The sequence below is a fragment of the Sarcophilus harrisii genome, chromosome 4 (genome assembly GCF_902635505.1).
Source record: "Sarcophilus harrisii chromosome 4, mSarHar1.11, whole genome shotgun sequence".
In the NCBI taxonomy this organism is placed as follows: domain Eukaryota; kingdom Metazoa; phylum Chordata; class Mammalia; order Dasyuromorphia; family Dasyuridae; genus Sarcophilus; species Sarcophilus harrisii.
In genome coordinates this window covers 116,864,154-116,888,806 of record NC_045429.1, presented here as the reverse complement: position 1 = coordinate 116,888,806, position 24,653 = coordinate 116,864,154, and the positions used below count along the sequence as shown (strand labels likewise).

The 24,653-nt window shown below is 33.8% G+C and overlaps 1 protein-coding gene across 2 annotated transcripts in view; it reads left to right on the top strand.

Moving 5' to 3' along the window:
* RAB3GAP2 (RAB3 GTPase activating non-catalytic protein subunit 2) overlaps positions 1-24,653 on the top strand; it is a 122,860-nt gene that overhangs the window by 9,697 nt on the left and 88,510 nt on the right. For both annotated transcript variants that reach the window (XM_031937392.1, XM_012547889.3), the window contains exons 2-3: positions 15,528-15,592; positions 21,244-21,367. In XM_031937392.1, the coding sequence (XP_031793252.1) occupies positions 15,528-15,592; positions 21,244-21,367 (189 nt within the window). The remainder of the gene's footprint in view (positions 1-15,527; positions 15,593-21,243; positions 21,368-24,653) is intronic.

The following is a 24,653-nucleotide window of genomic DNA, read 5'->3' as shown; positions in this document are numbered from 1 at the left end:
CCCTCACAATAAACATCTCTTTTTAAAATAAGTAAGTATAACCAGTCAAAATAAATTAACATATTGACTGTTTTTGAAAACATGCATACTATTGGCCATTTTGCTGATAATTAGGAGTCATGCTTCTATACCAAGAACTTGAATAATTTTCTAAGACTTATTCATTAAGTTATGGGGTCCATATATAGCAGTGTAAAGAGTTTCTATGTATGCAAAATCAATCTGCAAAATCACTGTCCTTGACACATGCTTTAATTCATTTTTGACTTAAATATAGAAGTGTAAGTAAGCATGGAGGAGGGAAGAAGTAGGAAAATATATTTTAGGAGTAAAAAGTTAAAGAGGTTGAAAATTTATAAATTATATAGAAATTTCATGCCTATATATGAATGCTTTTAAGAGTCACTGGATAAGGAGAGCACTAAATGACAAAAATAAAATTTTACAAAAATTAAAATTGATATCTTTACAAGAAATATCTTGTTACCAATGTGGGAGTCATTTCCCAGTAAGGGATGGTCACCCATTGATTTTTAACCAGTATAAAATTTGAAATGCAAATAAAAATGAAAAGATATGGCATATTGTTTTAAACTGACCCATTTAAATAAGTTATTAATACATGGATATCAAACATAGAAGAAACCAACTCAGCTAGCAAATTTTGATATTCTTGGCAGATAGGTACAGCAGCCAAGGGCAACACTAATTTAGAATATAGATTTGAGAAGTACCAAGAATGGTAGATAATGATCAGTATTGGCTCATAAAACAAAATTGTCAACAATAATAGTTAATAAACATTTATTAAATATCTTCTGTGTGCCAGGCATTGTGCTAAGCACTGAGTAGACAGAGAAAGACATAAAATAGTCTTTGCCTTTATAGAGTTTGAAGAAGCTGAAAAATTAGTTGGGGACTGGGTTTGAGGAAGAAGAATATTTAGCCCAAAGCATAATGAAGTTTTGTAGCTAGGATCGGAAATGTCTCTGGAGTTGTAAATTGCAGAGTTGATTTATCTTGCAAAATGAGAAGTTTCTGAGGATCATGAAATCCAAGAGATTAGCTGGGTAGGAAATTATGTAAGAAGGAAAAATAAATTTACAGAAAGTTTGGCAAGAGACCCATTTAACTAAACTAAGAACTCCCAAAAGCTTTTAAGCATGAAACTAGAAGGAAGGCAACAAATAGAAAATGGAAGGTTTTTCAAGTTTACTATATTAAATTATTCTCTTTATCAGTGACTGGATCTACCACTTTAAACATCAACATAATCCTTGATGTACTACATGAGGAAGCTGAAATTTCAATAAAGAAAAAAGAAAAGGAAAAAAAAAACATGCTAAGAACAGCTTGACTAGAGCATGTACATACAATGGCAGTCCAAACTAGAAAGGACATGATTTTTAGGACACTGAGGAACTGATTCCTAAGATATCTGGAAGAAGAGAAGTTACCAAATGCTTGGAGAAATCTCAGACTTTAATATTGTTGAAAAAAATTGATTGTCAAAATAATTACTAACTTGTCTGGCAACTTCCATCCCTATAATCTAAGAATGATTTTCACATTCATTGAGAATATTCTTGATAAATTTTTGTTAATGATATATGAATCAGGCCACATCTTTGTAATCACTCAATTTAATTAGAAGGTACAGCAAATTAAAGATCCTATTCTTATTTTTTTGCTGACTGAAAAAAGGCATTTGATTTTGTAGAGCAAAATAATACTTCACAGGCTCTTTTCCAACATCTTTAATGCAAATGTTAAAATTATATATAATTTTTTTGTAATGTACAACAGATAACTTTGTCCTTCTGAATATACATATGAGGTGAGAATTGAGCAGTATGCAGTTGCCAGTGATGGTGTGGAGAGTGGCTAAGATAAAAAAAACTAATGAAAAGGAATTAGATTCCCTCTAGATGATAAGATCTCCTAGATCTTCTGTTTGAAGATAGCATGTTACTGATTGTGTCAAGCCACAGAACATTGAACATTACTCTTGAAATCTCTAGTTTTTTAAGAGATTTGTCTAACTCAAGAATATCAGAATTAAAAGGGACTTTAGCATTTCGTATGAAGCAGTTGTGAAAATTTAAGAGATAAGCGCCTATTGTGGACTATAATATTCAGTTGGGTGGATAACCAATAAATGTGGGGATTGTCAATAGCTTGGGACAGAACTCAGTAGTAGAGAGAGAATGGGTTTGATTGCCTTGACCTTTTCTTCTGAAAGGAAAATCCATCTTTTTAAGACTTAATATTTTCACAGTGATTCTGTGAGACTACAAATCATGGAATTGCCAGGCTTTGAAGAATTAAAGTTGTAGGTCATCCAAAGGGTAATGAAGCATTGAATGATGGGGGGGGGAAGGGAAAGGAGGGTTAGTAAAATGCAACCATACTACCTAAAACTAATTGTATGGGAAAAGCCCCATAAAAATCATCAGAGAAATGTTTGTTTAGAAAAAGTAAGCTGGTCAGAGCAAGAATTATCTAATAACCTGTATGCTGCACTGGAATGCATGAACTGCTTAAAAATCTAGAAAAAACAACCCAGGATATTAAGTAGACTTTTTTCTGGAGAACTGAGAAAGAAACATGGAAAAATATCACAGGAGATGAGGTGTAGGGATGAGCTGCTGTAAGTACCACTAGAGAGAGAACTCACGTGGATGAAATCACATATCTCTTGAAGCATTTCTCATTGAAAATAAATATTCTTGGGGCAGCTAGGTGGCGCAGTGGATTAGAGCACCAGCCCTGTAGTCAGAAGGACCTAAATTTAAATCTGGCCTCAGGCACTTAACACTTCCTAGCTGTGTGACCCTGGGCAAGTCACTTAACCCCAATTGCCTCAGCAAAAATAAATGAATAAATAAATAAATAAGTACATAGATAAATAAAATAAGCCTTACTGAAAGAAGTTGTATAGGCTTTTTACTATTTTTTTTTTACTGCTTTTTAAAAAAATTATTAGTTTGACATTTACTTTTATAAAATTTTAATTTCCATTTTTTCTCCCTCCCCTCACCCTTCTCTAAGATGACAATCTAATATTGGTTTGCATAGGCTCTTTTTTTTTTTTTTTAATGTGCCTGGGTTTTAAATTTTTTTTCCTTTTTCTTATTGTTCAGTATACAAAGAACAAAAAAAGATTTTTTTAATGAAATGGAACTTGTTACATTGTTTTAAAAAGTATATATTCAATTTATACAACAGTAACAGTTGCTCTATTTTTTGTGTCTCCTGAATTTGTTTCTGTTTTCTTTTTTGTATTTAAAAATGCTTTACTATCGACTTTTTCTTTCTTATAATTAGATTACTTGCTACATATGTCCCCTATATAGAAGCTTTCTATGCTAACAAATAAGTATAGTTAATTTTGGATACTTTTTCAGTCTAATGATTCTGTGAAAGTATAATTTTTTTTTTTTTTACTGATTTGATATCACATAATTTAGATTTGAAAGGGACTAGCATTTAACTCGAGCTAATTTTGATGATTTTGAAGATGAATACCTTTTTGTTTTAACTCATAGACTTTCCCTAGTTTTGGGGATAATAGGTTGAATGTTTTTATATTTCCTATTAATACTCTGTTGAGCCATCCATCTTTGTAGAAGTGGAAAATTAGCAGTTCATAATATAGGAAATAAAGAAGCTCTTATTCTCGGTTGGTTTCCTTTAAAAAATATTTTCAGCTTTTAACACTATGTGATATTACTTTTGCCCTGAGAAAATACATTAAATCTTGGTTTTTGCATATATAGATATCCATATTTTGTGTTTCTGTTATTCTTCAAACCATAATTGGGGGATTGGCCCATTAGACCATTAAGGTGAGTATAAATCCAGTCTCAGGCACTTACTAGCTTTCTGACCTTGGACAAGTCACTTAATCTCAGTTGCCTTGATTAATACAAGTTGCAATCTTTCTGGCAACTACTGAAGTAGTACACTAAAGTTGTTTGGCTTTTTTCTCTCCTGAACTGGGACTTATATTACATCCTATTATATCTGTCAGCTCCTTATCAAGTCCTTTTAAGACCCAGAATAATCATCCTACAACTTAACCTATTTTATCTTTCACATGTACTTTCTGTTCTGCTCCTACTGGCCTTTTCATTGTTCCCTGTACACATTTGCCTTACAGTTCTGCCCTCTTTTTTTCATTCTCTTGCACTTAGAAAGAAAGTGATTCCTTTTCCTTTTAAAAAGTACCCTTCATTTCTCTTAAAAGTATCAACATACTTAAAGGCCTGAACCAAGTCCAGTTTCTTCTACAAAGCTTCCAATTCACCGGTCTCCTTTCTTCCAAATTCTTATGAGTATTTGCCAATTTTACCATAAGGATCACCAACCTTTTTCTGATGAGGAGTTGATTTCCTGATTTCTCTGAAATGTTATGATAGACCTCAAAGTATACTTGGAGAAGGGTGGGAAAGAATGCTGAAATGAAAAAACAATTGCAATAAGATAGCAGTCTTCTTTTTCACTCAGATAATTATTTTAACAGATGAAATGTATAACAATGGCTTGCTTAGAGATCAATCATTTAATACTTTAAGATTCACTTATAGAATAAATGACTGGCATTTTGAGACTCCTTCTGTACCCTATAATTTACTCTTCATTTTATTTTATGTTTAATTCCCTAACCATTGCCATGTTTGTAAGGTTTTTTTTTTGTTTTTGTTTTTGTTTTTTTTAGCTAGTTATATTTCTATAGGGGAAATCTATGTAATATTATGTTTTTGTACAACCCTCATTTCTCTTCCACCTTATTGGCTATTAAACTTTTGAGCACATAACAAGCAATAAGTTAAATAGTTTCTTAATTGAATCATGTATTAAGTGGAATCTATTGGAAAAGTAGCATAAAATAGTTTGGCAACATAAAGAAAGGGGAAACACATTTTGGATGTTTGAAGGGGATTGAAATCTTTTGTTGTGGGAAATGATCCAGTGGTAGAAGAAAGATCCTGCATTTGGCAAAGTGTTGCAAGGAGCTTAATTGATTAGTGGAAATAATATTCTAGCAATAAAACTATTGATTGTCAGTGAGAATCTGTATTCCAGGATCTTTTATGTTAATCTATCTTAAAGACTATATCCAAAGTAAATTAGCTTTTAGTAATTTTTTTGTGTGTGAGAATACATAGATTTTACAATAAAATTCACTCCATTATTTGAAAAAAAAAAATGGATAGACTATTTAAATCTTTATCTTCTCACAATCTTCAAAAATAATCCATTCTGGGTCAGCAGTACATAATTTTTAAGTGTGTAGTGAATATGCTGATGTGGATACTTTGAAGATTGTCTTAGATAATTTCTAATTAATTCTTTCAGTTATTATACATTTGCTGTCACTTTACTTGCATCCCATGGATATTGATTAAGGTTTACTAATATTAGTGGTTAAAGAATACTATAAGGAGATGTCTATAATACCTATTATAGAAAAACTATGGAAAAAGAAATTTTTGTCTGCCTGATTAGTGGTTTTTATTTAAAAAAAAAAAAAAATTGAATCCCAAAGTAGTCTTTAGATATAGAAATGAACAGGGGGAAAGCAAAATGGTTGGATTCCAACACCTTCCAACAGATGATGTTAAGTGTTAAGGAGCTGACTAAAAGGCAATATCACATGTTTCTCAAGTATAGTCAGGGGACTAGAAATTATGTCACTGGGACTGAACAGGAATGAATACTTTGATATAGGCAATGTTCACCTTATAGATTGTGCCTTCAGAAACTCAGTTGTATTTTCATGATCTGGAACTCTAGCTTTCCTATAGAAATAAATATTATGCATGGTGGTGAAATTCCCAGGCTATCCCCCAAAAGGCATATTATCCCATAATGTTCCTGAAATATTTCAAATGTACCTAAGCAATAATTTTTTATATTTATGACTTTTTAAAAAATTTACTTATGACATTCTTTTTTATGGAAAAACATGATCCAAATTCCATCCTTAACCCTCTGTTGGCATGAAAGAAGGCTGTAGAGAAGGGGGTAAAAGGAAAGCATAATATTTGAATATGAAAGTTAAGTTGATAATTCAGTAGTTTCATAGCTATATAACAGAAGGCATTCTTCAAAGTTACACTTCTCTGATGTTTATGTTGGGACATACAGTGGAGGTAGCACTCTGTATTTACAATATAGATCATTTGAAAATTGACAAATTTGTTTTGTTATTCTGTCTTCTGTAACTTTTTTCCTGCTATCTTCCTCCTAGAAAGTGATCACTTTTTCATCTAGAAAGTGCTCCCCATTTCTCTTAAAGGTACCAAAATACTTTAAGCTTTAGATCAAGCCAATTACTTCAACAAAGCTTTACCATACTATTTCAATTCATTAGAACCTCTAGAAATCTCTAAATTCTCATGAGTATATCTGACAGTTTTACTTCAGGGACAAATTGCCTTTTCCTAATGAGGAGCTACTTCTGATTTCCTTGAAATGTTATGATAAGTTCTGAGAGTATAGTTGGAGAAGGGTAGAAAGGAGAGCTAAAGTGAAAAGCAGTTGTGACAGGAAAGTTTATTCATATTCAAGAAGTTAACCTTAATGGCCTAGAACTAGCATTATTTTTATAAATTGATAACTATAGAAGATTGCCTATTAGTATAGGATAATAAATGATTATACTTGTAAATCTATTTCTTTCCCAGTCTTTCCATCTACAACTCTTAGAAGGAAACCTGACTTCTTGATGGTACAGTTTCTCTGGCCATCCTTCCAAGTATTGGCTGCATCTTTACTTATTCTCTTCTACTCACTGATTGAAACTGGAGAGTTGTAATACTCCTTGCTACCCATTGCCATTTCCAGGTTCTTTCCTTTCCTCTGTCATTCGATGTCCTCTTTTCCTTGAGGTTAATGCTATGTATATTATCCTTCTAACCAAAAAAACTCCACAACAATTCTCTTCTATCCCCAATAAATTCAATACCTTACTTGGAATTTTTCTCTCCTCAACTTATGCCCTTATTTTAGGAGACTTCAAAATACATGTTGATTCTTCCTCAACTATCTTAACCACTTAGTTCCTCAACTTACTCACCTCCTATGAGATACTTTTTCACCCTACCTCAGCCTTGATATATAATTATCCTCTTGATCTTGCATAAATAGACACTTTCATTCATTCAAGAATTCTGAAATTCCCATATCTTACCATAACTTATTGGTTTTCATCTTTCCCTCTGCCTTCCTCTATATAGTCCTACTTTTCATCTGCACCATGGCCTCTAATCCTTTGCCCCTCAGTTCTCTCCCAAGACATCTGCATCCCATTTCTCTCCTCCCCATCTTGATTCCTTGGTGAGCCAATTAAACTCTACACTGTCCTCTCTTGAATTCCCAACTCCTTTGTCATACCAATTATCACAGCCAGGCCTCATTTCAAGTCTCATCCCTCTCTTCATTGCCTTCACTTCTGTACATGTGCTGCTGAACAGAGATGGAGAAAATCATACAACTGATCTGATTAGGTTCACTACAAATTTGTCATACAGTCTCAGGAACCCTCCCTCACTGCCACAAGACAATACTGCTATATGTCCCTTCTCAGCTCACTATATATTATGCCCCACAGTGACTCTTTCAAACCTTTTTACTTCTTCTCAAGCCTCCTATAGCTCACCCTTCCCTTACTCTCTCAACTGAGAACCTTGCCTCATATTTTACAGAGAAAATTGAGATCATTTACTGTGAACTTCCTTTCTTCCTCATTTCCTATCACTTAAGTATCTTTCAGTCCCGTCACACATAATGAAGTGACCTTATCTTCACAAGGCCAAACCCTCTACCTGCTCTGCCAATCCCATTTCACCTTGTCTTCAACAGATTGCCTCCCCTGTCAAGGGTTAGGTGTATTCACTCTTTCACTTATTTTCATTATCTCCCTCTTTACTGACTCATTTTTAACTGCCTACTAGGAAGGATCCCCCTGAAGTTGTTTTCTTGAGCTGCCCCCTTTTCCAAAAATGAACCCTTAAACCCCTCCCTATTTCCTACACTAATATAACAGTGATCTTTCAGTTCAGTTGAAGTCAAATCTGCTATGAGCCTGGCTGTAGCCAATTTGCCCAGACTAATAAACTGAGTTTCTGGGACTCTTTCAAATAAGCAGAACAACCTCCTTTTATGGGCTGATGCTCCTAAGCTTTCCTCTTCCCTTTTATTCCCACTCCTCTATTTTTCCCTTTTTCCTCCCATGCCACTCCCATTTAGAAGGGGATTGCCCTCAATTCCTCCCATGAAACTTCCCCTTTTTGCTGTACCCCATAAATATCCACGACTCTGTATTGTGGCCTCTTTGGTATAAAGAGCTCATGCTGCATGTGCCTCTCTCTCTTTTGTAATCAGTCAAGTTACTGTCCATGTCTTGTGAAGTCATGATTGTTGATTAACATTGCAAATATGCCCAAGTTTCCTCTGTCCTGAAAAAAAGCCCTTACTTGATCCTTCTGTTTCCACTATCATCTTCCATTTGCAGTAGGTGTTTCTACTTTCTTTTTAACTCCTTACAATCTGGCTTTCAGTCTTATCACTCCCCCAAAACTACTCTATCAAAGATGCTACTGATTTCCCAAGTGCTAAATCTAATCATTTTCTTAATCATTTTCCTTGACCTCTCTGTATCCTTGACACTACTGATCATTCTCTCCTCCTTGATTCTTTCTTCATGCTAGGTTTTTAGGATATCATTCTCTCCTGGTATTCCTTCTACCTATATGACCTCTTCTGGATTCTTTGCTAGATCCTTTTCCAGATTAAGCCTTCTAATCATAGATGTCTGTGAGGGTTCTGTGATGGCCCCTCTTCTCTTCTCCTTCTATATTACTTTAGTTGGTGATTTTATCAATTCCCATGGATTTAATTACCATCTCTATATTGAGAATTCTCAAATCTATCTTGTCTCATGTTCTCATGTCCCATGACCTCTAGCATTGCATCTCCAACTGCCTTTCAGACATTTCAAAATGGATGTCCAGTGGACATCTTAAATCCAACATCTTTCAAACCAAACTCATTATCTTTCCCCCTAAACTCTTCCTATTTCTACCTTCTTTGTTACTACTATCCTCCCAGTCAGGTTCACAATTTAGGACTCATCTTAAATTCCTCACTTTCTCACACTCCCCTTGCTTCACCCATACAACAAGCTGTTCTATCTCTTGAGTGTAATATTCCCTTTAAAATGTAATGTTCTCTGGTGAGGTTTTCTTGGGGTCTCTGGGAGCAGGCTTCGTTTCAGTTCAATAATCACCACACGAGTAGCCAAGGGTTAAAGTCCAAATCCTTTATTGTCTCCTTCAAAGTCTTGTCTCCTCTTTTCCTTAAAATAATCAGCAGCATCTATTTAAAACCATCAGTAAGCATCATATGTAATGGGGACAAACTGCAACCATTCCCAATAAGATCTGGAGTGAAACAAGGTTGCCCGCTATCACCGTTACTGTTTAATATTGTATTAGAAACGCTAGCTTTGGCAATAAGAGTGAGAAAGAGATTAAAGGAATAAGAATAGGCAATGAGGAAACCAAATTATCACTCTTTGGTGACGATATGATGTTATACTTAGAGAACCCCAGAGATTCTACTAAAAAGTTATTAGAAATAATCCACAACTTTAGCAAAGTTGCTGGTTATAAAATAAACCCACATAAGTCATCAGCATTCTTATATATCACTAACAAAATCCAACAGTCAGAGTTACAAAGAGAAATTCCATTTAAAGTAACTACTGATAATATAAAATATTTAGGAATCTATCTGCCAAGGGAAAATCAGAAACTTTATGAGCAAAATTACAGACCACTTTTCACACAAATTAAGTCTGATCTAACCAATTGGAAAAATATTAAATGCTCTTGGATAGGGCGAGCAAATATAATAAAGATGACAATATTACCTAAACTAATCTATTTATTTAGCGCTATACCAATCAGATTCCCAAAAAACTATTTTAATGACCTAGAAAAAATAACAACAAAATTCATATGGAAAAACAAAAGGTCAAGAATTTCAAGGGAATTAATGAAAAAAAATCAAATGATGGTGGCTTAGCTGTACCAGATCTAAAATTATATTATAGAGCAGCAGTTACCAAAACCATTTGGTATTGGCTAAGGAATAGATTAGTTGATCAGTGGAATAGATTAGGTTCAAGGGATAAAACAGTCAACAACTATAGCAACCTAGTCTTTGACAAACCCAAAGACCCCAGCTTTTGGGATAAGAACTTACTGTTTGACAAAAATTGCTGGGAAAATTGGAAACTAATATGGCAGAAACTAGGCATTGATCCACACTTAACACTGTACACCAAGATAAGGTCAAAATGGGTTCATGACCTAGGCATAAAGAATGAAATTATTAATAAATTAGAGGAACACAGGATAGTTTACCTCTCAGACCTGTGGAAGGGGAAGGAATTTATGACCAAAGAAGAACTAGAGATCATTACTGATCACAAAATAGAAAATTTCGACTATACCAAACTGAAAAGTTTTTGTACAAACAAAACTAATGCAGACAAGATTAGAAGGGAAGCAATAAACTGGGAAAATATTTTTATAGTCAAAGGTTCTGATAAAGGCCTCATTTCCAAAATATATAGAGAATTAACTCTATAAAAAATCAACCCCATTCTCCAATTGAAAAATGGTCAAAGGATATGAACAGACAATTCTCAGTTGAAGAAATTGAAACTATTTCTAGTCATATGAAAAGATGCTCCAAGTCATTATTAATCAGAGAAATGCAAATTAAGACAACTCCAAGATACCACTACACAACTGTCAGATTGGCTAAGATGACAGGAAAAAATAATGATGATTGTTGGAGGGGATGCAGGAAAACTGGGACACTGATGCATTGTTGGTGGAGTTGTGAACGAATCCAACCATTCTGGAGAGCAGTTTGGAACTATGCTCAAAAAGTTATCAAACTGTGCATACCCTTTGATCCAGCAGTGTTTCTTCTGGGCTTATATCCCAAAGAGATCATAAAGAAGGGAAAGGGACCTGTATGTGCACGAATGTTTGTGGCAGCCCTGTTTGTAGTGGCTAGAAACTGGAAACTGAGTGGATGCCCATCAGTTGGAGAATGGCTGAATAAATTGTGGTATATGAATATTATGGAATATTACTGTTCTGTAAGAAATGACCAACAGGATGATTTCAGAAAGGCATGGAGAGACTTATACAAACTGATGCTGAGTGAAATGAGTAGGACCAGGAGATCATTATGTACTTCAACAACAATACTATATGATGACCAGTTCGGATGGACCTGGCCATCCTCAGCAATGAGATCAACCAAATCATTTCCAATGGAGCAGTAATGAACTGAACCAGCTACGCCCAGAGAAAGAACTCTGGGAGATGACTAAAAACCATTACATTGAATTCCCAATCCCTATATTTATGCCCACCTGCATTTTTGATTTCCTTCACAAGCTAATTGTACAATATTTCAGAGTCTGATTCTTTTATACAACAAAATAATGTTTTGGTCATGTATACTTATTGTGTATTTAATTTATATTTTAATATATTTAACATCTATTGGTCATCCTGCCATCTAGGGGAGGGGGTGGGGGTAAGAGGTGAAAAATTGGAACAAGAGGTTTGGCAATTGTTAATGCTGTAAAGTTACCCATGCATATCACCTGTAAATAAAAGGCTATTAAATAAAAATAAAAAAAAAAAAAAAGAAAGAAAGAAAAGAAATGACCAACAGGATGATTTCAGAAAGGCCTGGAGAGACTTACATGAACTGATGCTGAGTGAAACAAGCAGGACCAGGAGATCATATACTTCAACAACAATACTATATGATGACCGGTTCTGATGGACCTGGCCATCCTCAGCAATGAGATCAACCAAATCATTTCCAATGGAGCAGTAATGAACTGAACCAGCTACACCCAGAGAAAGAACTCTGGGAGATGACTAAAAACCATTACATTGAATTCCCAATCCCTGTATTTTTGCCCACCTGCATTTTTTATTTCCTTCACAAGCTCATTGTACAGTATTTCAGAGTCTGATTCTTTTTGTACAGTAAAATAACAGTTTGGTCATGTATACTTATTATGTATCTAATTTATATTTTAATATATTTAACATCTATTGGTCATCCTGCCATCTGGGGGAGGAAGTGGGGGGTAAGAGATGAAAAATTGGAAGAAGAGGTTTGGCAATTGTTAATGCTGTAAAGTTACCCATACATATAACCTGTAAAAACAAAGTCTTGTCTCCTCCTCTTAAGGCTCGGCTAGTTTTTCTGGAGGCCTATCTCTCTCCTTGGTTTCGAGAGCTTGAGTTCCCACCTGCCTTCTCTGGCTTCTGAATCTTCCCAACTGAATCCTAGCTGAGGCTTCTAGCTTATATGCCCCACACTGAGTATAAACCAATCATTATATCACTAGGAAACCATTATTTGTTGTAGGATTAAATCAGTGCTAAACTAAATTTAACCATTGTCTCCTCGATTCCATTTAGTACCTTGTTTCAAGTTCTGGCCCATAATATCTCCTTGTAGGATTAAATCAGTCATACTGAACCATGCTAAGTTAGATAACTATTGTCTCTATCAATTCTACTGATTTGGTACCTTGTAAAAATTCTTTGTTTCAAGTTCATAGTTCTGGCCCATAATACTTGAATATGTCCCCTTCTCTCCCCTGACACTTCCATCACTCTAGTGCACACCTTCATCACCTTACATCTTGATTATTGCAACAGATTACTGTCTCTAGTCTGCTTGTCTCTAGTCTCTCCCTATTCTAGGCCACCTTCCATTCATCCACTAAAGTGATTTTTCTAAAATGCACTTCTGATCATGTCCCCTCCTTACTCAGTAAACTCAATGGCTGGGAAGCCTTATAAATACATGGTTATTATGGTTGATTTGATCCTACATATTGCATAACTCCTGTTCTGTTTCTGTGTTCAACTTTTTTTTTTTTTTTTTTTTAAAGAAAGCCTCTACTTCCTGCAGAAGCAAATACAAAATTCTCTATCATTCAGAGCATTAGAAGCAAATAAAAAATTCTCTGTCATTCAGAACACGTCATAATCTAGCCCCCTTTTAGCCTTTTAGTATTCTTACACTTTACTCTTCCAAATATACTTTTTGATGCAGTGACATTGGCCTTATTACTGTTTGATAAGCAAGATACTTTATCTCTTGGCTCTGAGCCTTTATCTGGCTACTCCTATAGCTGGATCACTATCATATCTCTACTCTGACTACTGACCTCTCTGATTTCTTTTTAGTCCCAACTAAAACCCCACTTTCTGCAGAAGGTTTTCCCAAGCCCCTTTTAATTCCAGTACCTTCAGTTAATTATATCCTATTTATTTTACATATATATATACACATACACACACACATACATATTTATCTTTTTATATATTTGTTTGAATATCGTCTCTGCACAACCTCCTTCCTATCCATTCCCCACCACTCCTGTTAAATTATAAGCTTTTAAGGAAGGCACTGTCTTTTGTTCTTTGTATCTTTAGTGCTTTACTCATAATAAACATTTGATAAATGTTTAGTAATTGATTGTATATATGATTTGTTTTCTTTTTTCTTTAATTTTATTAAACTAGGTCTAGTAAGGGGATTACTGGTTAAAAGAGTATGTGCAATTCATTAACTTTGAGGACTTAATTTCAAATTGCTTTTTAGAGTGGCCTATTCATAGCTTCCACTAAAAATGCATTAAGGTACCTATTTTTCTGAAACTTGTCCAATATTTGTCATTTTCCTTTTTATTTATTTTAATCAGTATGTCAATCTGATGGTCATGAAGTAGAACCTGAATTGCTAGTTTTTAGTGAATTTGGAGCTTTTATTCATAGAGCTATTGATACTTTAGATTACTTTCTTGGAAAACTGCCTGTTCACATCCTTTGATTGTCATTTTAATAATTTTTTTTTATAAATCTAGGAAACAATCTTTATATCAGAGAAAATTACTGTAGACTTAGCCCAATTAATTTTTCCTTTCTATTCTTAGCTGTATTGGTTTTGTGCAAAAGCTTTTACATATCATGTCATCAAAATTGCTAATTTTATTTTTTGTGATCTTCTCTATCTCATGTTTGGTCATGAACTTTTCCTTTTGCCATATATCTAAAGGATATTTATTCTTTGGTCCTATAATTTGTGAAATGATCTTTGATATTCAAGTCATGTACCTATTTGGAGATTATCTTGGTATATGTTATGAGGTATTGATTCAAAACTAAGTTCTGCCTGATGGCTATTCAGTTCTCCCAGGAGTTTTGTCAAGTGTTCAGTCCTTCTCCTAATACTTGGGGGTCTTAGAATACTAGATTATTTAGTTAATTTGGTCCTATATATTGTGTAATTCTTAATCAGTTGCAATGACTAAACTTTTTTAATCACCACTATGTTTTTTTAAGAAATTATTACTGCTTTGTAGTATAGATTGAAATTTGGTATTAGTAGGTGAGCCTTCCTCCTTCTCATTTTAAAAAACAGTATCTTGAGATTTTTATCTTTTTTTCTTCCATTTAAATTTTATTGAGGTTTTTTTGTGATTCTATAAAGTATTCTTTTTGGAGTTTGGTACTTCCTAAGTAAATTAATTTAGGTTACATTTCCATTTTTATCATATTATTTTGACTTACTGATGAGCAATTTATCATGTTATTCATATTTTAATTTACTGTTATTTGGTAAAAGATACTACTTTAGAAAGTGAATTTTATTGGTAGAAGAAGGATAAACAATGTAGTGCCACCCCCTAAACTCTTTGGATAATGAGCCTTCATAATTTCTTTTTCAGTTATATTTGTATTGAGCATGTAATTTCAATTATATAGATAGTCTCATTTGTGAAAAAGCAGACAAAAGAATAAGTAGTAATACTTGGTGTGTTTCTAAATCATATGTATAAATTCTTATTGAATCTGAGTGGAAGAGAACTATTTCATGTTATTAATTGTGAAAATGTTCAGAAAAAACTATATATTAATAACTATGTAATATTAAAAATGAAAAAATTTTGTTTAAAAATTTCAATTAATGTGATTGAAAAAAACTTAACTATCCTTAAAGAGATACTATTCTCTATGCCTGTATGCATTAATCGTGATATGCATTTGTCATGATAAATTGGTTTACTAATTTAGATTTTGATTGTTACCTTTGTAATAAGTTTCTCTGAATATCACTTAGATATAATTAAATGTCAAACAGTGGTAGATTTCTGTTAAACTGCTTACTCTTAAATGGATTTGAACACATAATAAGTCATGTGCACTGAAAAATATTATATAGAATAAAAGTCTGGCACAGAATGATTAACATGAATTCTGACCTTTGTCAGTTTTATAAAAAGTTTGGTTCTATGAATTCAAGAAGATGGTTTAAAAATGTTTAGTTTCTAGTTTTATCTTTGTGTCTTGATGCTTTGAATCTTTATTTAATAAAAGCATTTCATCTTTTGTTAACAGATAAGTCAACAAACTGGGAAGATGATGGTTGGGGAGCATGGGAAGAAGCAGAAACACAAGAACCTGTAAGTCTGTGTTCACATATTTGTGTTTTCTGTTAGTGTATTATTTGAACTTTGTAGTCATGTGGTAGTACTGACAATTATATCTGAAATAGCACTTTTAAATTTTGGTGTGCCATGAGGGTTTAATGGCTCCCAGTTGAGTTTGACACTACTAGCTGAGACCATTTATTTGTGATTCTAAAAGAAAAGGAGAAGGAAAAACATAATTATATTACATTATCTCTACCTTTTTTTTTTCTGATTTATAAAGTACTTATAAAACTTTTTTTTTTTTTTCAAAGATTGTAATGGCATTTTTATTTTTATAATTAGACATTTACCCACTTAGGTTACAGTGAATGTTCTAACAACCACGTTGTTATATTGGAATTTATTGGCACTACTATATTAGAGAAATAAGCATGGTGGGATCTACAATGTAAATCGCTTCTAATTGACAAGTGCTACCATATTAAAGTGATAATTGCTCAAAACTTTCAAAAACTATATAAAACTTTAACTATCCTTAAAGAGATAGTTTACCATTCTGTATGTCTGTATGCATTGAAGTCGTTGTGGTTGTGTGCATCTGTTTTAAAAATAACATACTTTGATGTTTTGTTTCATCTCTTATCTCCTTAGATTGGCCACTACCTTCCTTGGTGGGAATTGTGACTCCTCTATGCTTTTTTTATCTTGTGCACTTTGTTTAACTCTTGGGCACCTTTACTTGACTCTTTAAAAAAAAAAGAAATGCATGAAATCATGCAAAACATTTCCATATTAGTCATGTTGTGAAAGAAAGAAAAATCAAGAAAGTGGGGAAAAAAAAAAAAAAAACATGCTTTGATCTCTACTCAGTTCATCAATTTGAAATTAACTAAGCCTTTCACAGTTAATCATCTTTATAATAATGCTTTTACTATGTACAATTTTCACCTAGTTCTGTTCACTTTGCATCTGTTTTGATATATAGATATGCATTTTTTTTTTGCATCTGTGTTTATCATTTTAGTACAATATAGCATTTCATCACAATTATATGCCAAAACTTGTTAAGCCATTCTCTTGTTGATGGGCATCCCCCAAGTTTCCAATTCTTTGCTTCTACCAAAAAAGCTACTTTAAATATTTTTGTACATAAAGGTTCTTTTCCTTAATATTTTGTAGATAGTACTTGATGTGTTTTGGTTAGCTCAGGGCTCTTAACCTAGTGGCAAAATGAAGGACGTGTAAATTTAAGATGAGTAGATAATGAGTATCCTTGAGGTCAAGATTTAATTCTAAAGGAATTCTATGCAGAGCCTGGTGATAGCTTGACTTAAAAGTTCTATACTATGCATATTTTCAGGTAAAGTTGTAGTAGTTATTTTTTAAATGTGTCCATTATCTGAACCTACCTCAGCTTCAGTAATCTGGCTTCTTGTCTCACCTTTCTGTTTGTATCCTCAATGCTTAGCCAAGTGTTTCATACATAATAAGCTCTTAAGAAATGCTATTTCATTTCTTTCAAGAATTCACTCATACTTGAATTGATAAGTATTTACCACATAAATCATTATGCTGAATATTAAGTAGCAGGACAAGATCAATAGCGCCAGATTTTTTTTTAGTTTTGAAATTAGGTTACTGTACTCTTGTTCTTTTTGAACTTCTGAGAAGAATGAATAATAGGCTAGCTAATCAAATGTGTTAAGTTTAACTTGTCATTGAAAAATCAACTTGTAATTAACAAATATTGTGTATTTCCTTTTTACTTGATAATATGTTATATTATGGGGATATTAAAAAAAAACACTAAACTTGATGTCAGAAAACCTGGTTTCAAATCTTATCACTGATATTTACTAATGTCTTTATGACCTTGAGAAAAGTGACTTAATTTCATGATAAATCAATAGCACAAGAAGACACAGTAAACATTTCTTGATTTGCTTGAATAAACAAGCCTTAAGCACCTACTATGTAACTGTTTCATTCTTTGTATTTGTGTTTTCAGTGCCATTCTCTTCTCTCAAAGAATTTATGTTCTAATTGAGTTCATAAATAGATAACTAAGTACAGAAAATATGAAGAGAATAAATCAGACATTCAGACTAGAAAAATCATTTTGGCAGTTGAGTGGAGGATAGACTGGAATGGAGAGGAACTTGAGGCAGAGAAGTCAGAAGACTTTGTTACAATCTAGGAGAGAGGTATTAAGAATCTGAACTAAAGTGATAGGTATGTAGAAGGTTCAGATGTAAGAGATCATATAGATTTAGAAATGTCAACTTGTGGGATATAATGAAGAATCAAGGAACCAGAGGTTATGAATCTGAGAGACTTCCTCTTAGCTTCAGTTTCCATTTCTAAGGAATGAAGATGTATACTGCCTACTGTGTGTGAAGCATTTTTGTAAACTGTGTAATGTTACACAAATTTCCTGTCCCTGATCCCTTATTTTCCCTCTTCTACTGTCTGCTTGAGTCTCTTCATCTTGAAAGAGAACAGATGAACCAGAACTCTATTTCTTCCAGTGAGAAATAGGACCACCAAGTTTTATCATCTGCCCTATCGCTATATAATGAAATCTCCTAGAATTGTCATCTGACCTGCAGTATTATTTTATATTATTTTTTGGAAGTTGTATACTACTTCAAATGTATTATCCTTTATTATGGGTTAAAAGGCTTTGTGGGCTGGACTGTAAATTTAAATGCTATTATTCTTAGCATTGGAGGTGACAGTGTGGTATGATGAAGGAAATAATACTGTGCTTGGAGTCAGGAGGACCTGCATTCAAATTTTATTTGGACACTTACTAGCTATGTGACTCAACTTCCCAAAGCCTCTGTTTCCCTGTTACAAAATGAGGGAATTGAATTCACAGCTTCTAAAATCCCTATCATCTTTAAATCTCTAATCTTAAAAAACTCTGCTTGAAAGCCTAGGAACAGAATTTGCCCTATGTACAATTGAAGTAAGGTGTCACCTAAATAGAGTGAATTAAAACACATTTTGAAGTCTTTCTCTTTAGAATATTTCCCCAACCAACCAGTTTTGTGGTCTGAAATGAATGCCCTTTGGATTAAGGTACTTTACTGTTAAAATATAAATGTGGTAAGGCTAAGATAACAAATTAACAGTATAGATTATTTTCATTCCACATAAAGAATCCATCTCTAGAGTTTGTTGCAGGAAGAAAACTTTTACAATACCTCTTATGCATGTATAAAAAAGTATTCTATATGTTATATATACAGACATATGCATCTGTCTTATATATGTACATCTCTGTATGTGTTTATATATTTTATACAAATAGACATCCCCTTTCCTCCCTTCACATAACTACCATCCTTATATTGGTCCTCAATCCTCTTAACTGAACTATTGCAGTAGCCTTCTTTTTTTTCCTCATTATATTTTATTTTTCAAAATACATATAAAGATAGTTTTCAATGTTCATTTTTGTAAGATTTTAAATTCCATATTTTTCTTCCTCTTTCCCGTCCTTTCTCTCCCCAAGACAACAAGAAGTCTGATGTAGGTTATACATGAACAATAATTTTAAACGTATTTCCATATTTGTCATGTTGTGGGGAGAAAAAAGATCATGAGAAAGAAAAAGTAAACAAGGAAAAAAAAGTGAAAATATTTTGCTTTGATCCACATTCAGTCTCTGTGGATGTGGATAGCATTTTCCATCCCAATCTCTTGGAATTATGCCTTCTAATTGGTCTTCCTCCTCCTCTCTCCTCACTCTAGTCTTTTCCATTCAGTTACAAAAATTTTCCCTAAAGTTTAGGCTTGACTTACAAAACTCCAGTGCTTCTCTGTTACCTCCATATAAAGTCTTTTGTTTGTTTTGCAGCTTATTCTCTTCTTACCTTTCTAATCTTGCCTATTATTCCCATGCACCCATTCTACATTCTGACAACACTGACCTATTTATTGTTCCTTATGTAAGTCATTGTCTTTTTCTTTTCTTTTTTGCTGAAGCAATTGGGATTAAATGACTTGCCCAGGGTCACACAACTAGGAAGTGTTAAGTGTCTGAGACCAGATTTAAACTCAATTCCTCCTGACTTCAGGCTTGGTGCTCTATCTGCTGCACCACTTAGCTGCCCCAGTCACGGTCTATTTCCAAACCTTTGCACTGGCTGTCCCCAATGCCTGGAATGATTTTTCTTCTCATCTGTGCTTCTGATTTCTTTCACGACTCAGCTGAAATTTCATCTTTTAAATCTTTTCTGATGCATCTTGCTGCCTAGTACCTTCCTTTGAGATTAGCTTTATTCTACTTTGTATGAATCTTCCTTTTGGCTTCTATCTTTGTCTCAAAGCCCACCTTGCACTCTCCAGATCTGCCTTCACTACAGAACTTCTGTAGTATTCTGGAGAACTAGTTCTCTACTCTCATTTCCTTTCATAACATTCCTAGTTCCACAACCTTACTTTTTTCACTGGTTTTAGTTCTACCTCCTGTCTCTAGATTGGATGCTTTTAAGATCAAACTTCCACTTGTTTCTGCTTGCTGAGAGAGGTGAACCTTATAGGTAGCAGCTGCCATGAGTTTGGAACTTGAAAGATGATCTTGAACAATATACATGTCTGCCCTCTATAGTCCTTTTTTCACCTACTAAAACCCTGCCTGGACTCTTTTCTCAACGGTAAGCACACAAACCATAATCAGCTGCTGATGTACAAACCCCATTCTCCATTTCTCAGGTGCTTCGTGCCTTAATCCCATCCATCTCAACCTTATGCCTTCAACATCACATTTCAAATCTGCCCACCCTGTCTGTTATATTCTATGAAATGCCTGTTCTATAATTAAGAAACTTTCCTTTTTCACTCCTTTCCATTTTCTGATACTTATCTGATTGACTAATGTTTATACTGCATCTTACCAATCTTTTCAGGATTGCTTGCCTGTTAACTCATCATTTTCCTTCCTCACTGAATTTGGTGATTATCTTAAGATTCTTTCTTTCTACTCAATTCCTGCCCTCACACTAAGAGATCTCAACACAAATATTGATGTTCCCTTAAAAACCTTAACTTCCCAGTTGCTCGGTGTACTCTGTTACCATGATTTACTCTTCCACTCTACCTAAACTATATATAGAGATGGTCATACATTTGATATTTCCATCACCTATATGTCATCTCCTTACCTACTCCTTTCTGATACTTCTCTGACACTACTTCCTGTTTATATTGCATATACGTTAGATGAATATTAGAATATGAACTTGCTGAGGGAAGAAGTTTTTTTTTTTGTTCTTTGTATTCTAAGGATTCCCTAGAATTAACTCGGATCCTGCCAAATAATTAGCTCTTAAGAAATACTTATGGGTTTATTAATTAATTGATTGATTTACATGTTTCATAGAATGGAAGTTCCCTGAAGGCAGGCACTGCCTTTGCTTTTTTTTTTTTTTCCCCCTTTTCTGCTTAACACAGTGTTGCCACATAGTAAGTATTTAATAATATATGTTGATTGATTATTTCAGTAGATTTGCTACTTGGCACATTGGAAAGTCAAACATGGTCTACAGAGAATGGAATATAGCTTGATGGATAGAGATAATGAAGCTTGGAACATAGGACTCCAAGAAAAAGACCTATTTAGTATATCACTGTTGAGGATGCATGCAAATAACCACCAGTTTTTTCCTCTGCAGGAAGAAGAAGAGACTACTTGCAAAACTCAAAAATCATATTGGCTTCAAGACTGTGTTTTATCTTTATCTCCAACTAATGATCTCATGGTGATAGCTCGGGAACAAAAAGCTGTCTTTCTAGTGCGTAAGTATATTCTTTAGTTTATTGAAATTTCTTTAACTTTACAAATGAAGTTTTATATTGTGATTTGAATGCTGTGGTTCTAGAGCAGTATATTTCAGTTGAGGGATTTGTTGATGTTACTTTCACTAGTTCTCTTTCTCTATCTTTCTTTGTTCTCCCTTTTTTCCTATTCCCCCTTTTTGCTTTGATTATCTCCTTCTCTATTATATGACTACATGCAATATGTTGAAATAATTCTTTGTTTTAGACAAAGGTTTTCAATTTATGATTAGGAGTTGAAATTCTGACATGAATTTGGAAAATACATATTAAATGTAATAAACACTAAGGGCCTATCTTGTACAAAGCACTATTCTAGACCTTAAGAATACAGAGACAAAAATGAAACAATCCTTGCCTTCAAGAATGTTCTATTGGAGAAATGGCAAGTTTAATAGTCAAAATAGGATCAGATATAAAATACTTATAATCAGGTTTAATCTCTGATAGCATAAACTTTATAGAAATATTTTCTGTATTATTCAAGGATGAAAACAGGTCTGTAAATAGATGAGATAGATGGTGGAATGTATCAATCATTCAACAAACATTTATTAAGTAATTACAGTGTGAGGCACTAGCTAAGCACTCAGAATACAAAGACAAGCAGAAAGAGTGACAGACAGTCTCTGTCTTTAGGAACTTAACATTCTGATAAATTATTTAAAAAGTTCTGAAAAGAGGTAACAGGATGAAAGTACCTGGTATAAAGGGTATATTAAAGAAAGTCCAGTGGAGGTGAATAGGAAGGGTGGTCTGGAGAGGAAGATATGGTTTACTTTGATCACTTTCTTAAAATGGATGTTCTAGGAGAAACCAGCCAATTAGAGAGAAAGGGCTCAGGAATGGAAAGTACTTCCATTGTGAATTAGTCGTCCAGGAGTAAAATGAGCTTACTGAGTGAAGATGTTTCTATGATGTAGTACAGAGAAAGTCCTTTGAAGATGAGTGCATCTACTAAAAACCATTACATTGAATTCCCAATCCCTATATTTATGCACACCTGCATTTTTTATTTCCTTCACAAGCTAATTGTACAATATTTCAGAGTCTGATTCTTTTTCTACAGCAAAATAACGTTTTGGTCAGGTATACTTATTGTGTATCTAATTTATATTTTAATATATTTAACATCTACTGGTCATCCTGCCATCTAGGGGAGGGGGTGGGGGGGGGTAAGAGGTGAAAAATTGGAACAAGAGGTTTGGCAATTGTTAATGCTGTAAAGTTACCCATGTATATATCCTGTAAATAAAAGGCTATTAAATTAAAAAAAAAAAAAAAAAAAGATGAGTGCATCTTATAGAGGGATGTGATTTTTACATTTTTACTTCCATGGAAAACTTTATGGACCATTCTTTGGCTTATTAAAGATACTGAGACTCTTTAAAAGTAATGCTGTTGGGTCAGAGAGAATCCAGATGTAAGGTGAAGGATGGTAAACTTAACCCAAATAACATTCCCTGAAAATTAGAATAGCCCAAATAGAAATCAGTGACTCTATGAGATAGCAGAAAGTAATAGAACAAAATCAAAGAACTGAAAAAATAGAAGAAAATGCATAATGACTGATATCAAAAACAATTGACTTGGGAAACAGATTAAAAAGATAATTTAAAACATTTAATTCCCTGAAAACCATGATTTAAAAAAAACCTTGAATGTTAATGCTATTTCTTAAGAAATCATGAATGAAAACCACCTAGTTCCCTTAAATGAGAGAGCAAGAAAAGATAGAAAGAATCTGTCAATTACCTCATAAAAGAAATTCCATAAGGAAGAGTCCTAGGATGTCATAGCCAAAATTCAGATCTCTAATGTCATATAAAAGTATGGTAAGGATTCAAAATTAATCAGTTCAAGTACCAAAGAATCCCAATAAGAATCCTCACACAAGCGCCAGCAGTTTCTACAGAGAGAGAGGAGATCTTGGAATATAGTATTCCAAAAGGAAAAAGACATAGCCTTGCAAAAAAAAAAGAATAACTTTCAAACAAAAATAACAACTTCAAAAACTGAATACAGTCCTAGAGGAGGAAGAAATGGATATTTAGTAGAATTTAGAAGACTTTCAGGCATTTCTGATGAAAAGTCCAGTGCTAAGTAGGAACTTTGAAGTAAAAATAGAAGAATCAAGAGAAACCTAGAGAGGTAAATTTGAGCAATTGGAATGAATTATATGATGCTATAGTGCTGACATATAATAGAAATAATAGAGAGTTCCCTTTAGAACTTTAATGTCTTCAGAGAATAATGAATGAATTAAATGAAGGAGAAAAACAGAAATCCCAGATGGGGTAAATTGATTGAATTTGTTCTAAGGATATTATGAGGAGAAAGAGAACCATAAATGGTTTTGATACAGTGTCAGGTATCTTATCCTGTCAAACTATGGAAAGGAGGAAGGGAGGAAATTTACTGTTTTCTTAAAAGAATATACAAACATATTGGAAAGAATTAGAATTGGATGAATCTCACCATTATCTGAAATAGGGTTATGTACACACACACACACACACACACACACACACACACACACACACACAGTTTGGTATAGAAATGCATCTTTACCAAAAGTCATAATTCCACAAGACATGGATAATAAGAGAGGCACATGAATGTGTGAACTTCTTATACCAAGTTGCCCCGCAATACAAACAGAACCTTGGATATTTGGGGGGTATAGCAAAAAAGGGGAAGTCTCATGGGAGGAATGGAGGGTAATCCCCTCCCAAGTGGAAGTGGCATGGGAGGAAGAAAGGAGTAGTAAAGGAGGGGGAGTGAAAGGGAGGAGGAGGACTTGGAAACATTGCACCACAGAGGGAGGCTGTTTGGCTTATCTCAAAAGGTCCCAACTGCATAGTTTTTCTGCTTGGCAGATTGACTGGATCCAGGCTTATAATTGATGACTGGATCCAGGCTTGTAATTGACTCAGTTTCCAACGGCATTGAAAAGTTTAATAGAATTCAGTCTCAAAAGATCACTGTTATGTTATGGGGTGGGGTTCATTTCTGGAAAACAGGACAATTTGAGAAAACAAGTCCAGGGTGCCCCTCTACATACATAAGTGACAGATTATAATGAGTAAGTTTTATGGCAGTAATCACTGCAGAGACATTTTGATAGTGTGGAAAGGGCATTGGATTTGGAATCGGGAGACCTGAAATTCAAGGAAAAGTCCATTTATTCCTATACTTTCTAGTGTTTTTAATAGGAAAGGGTGTTAGATTTTATCAAATGATTTTT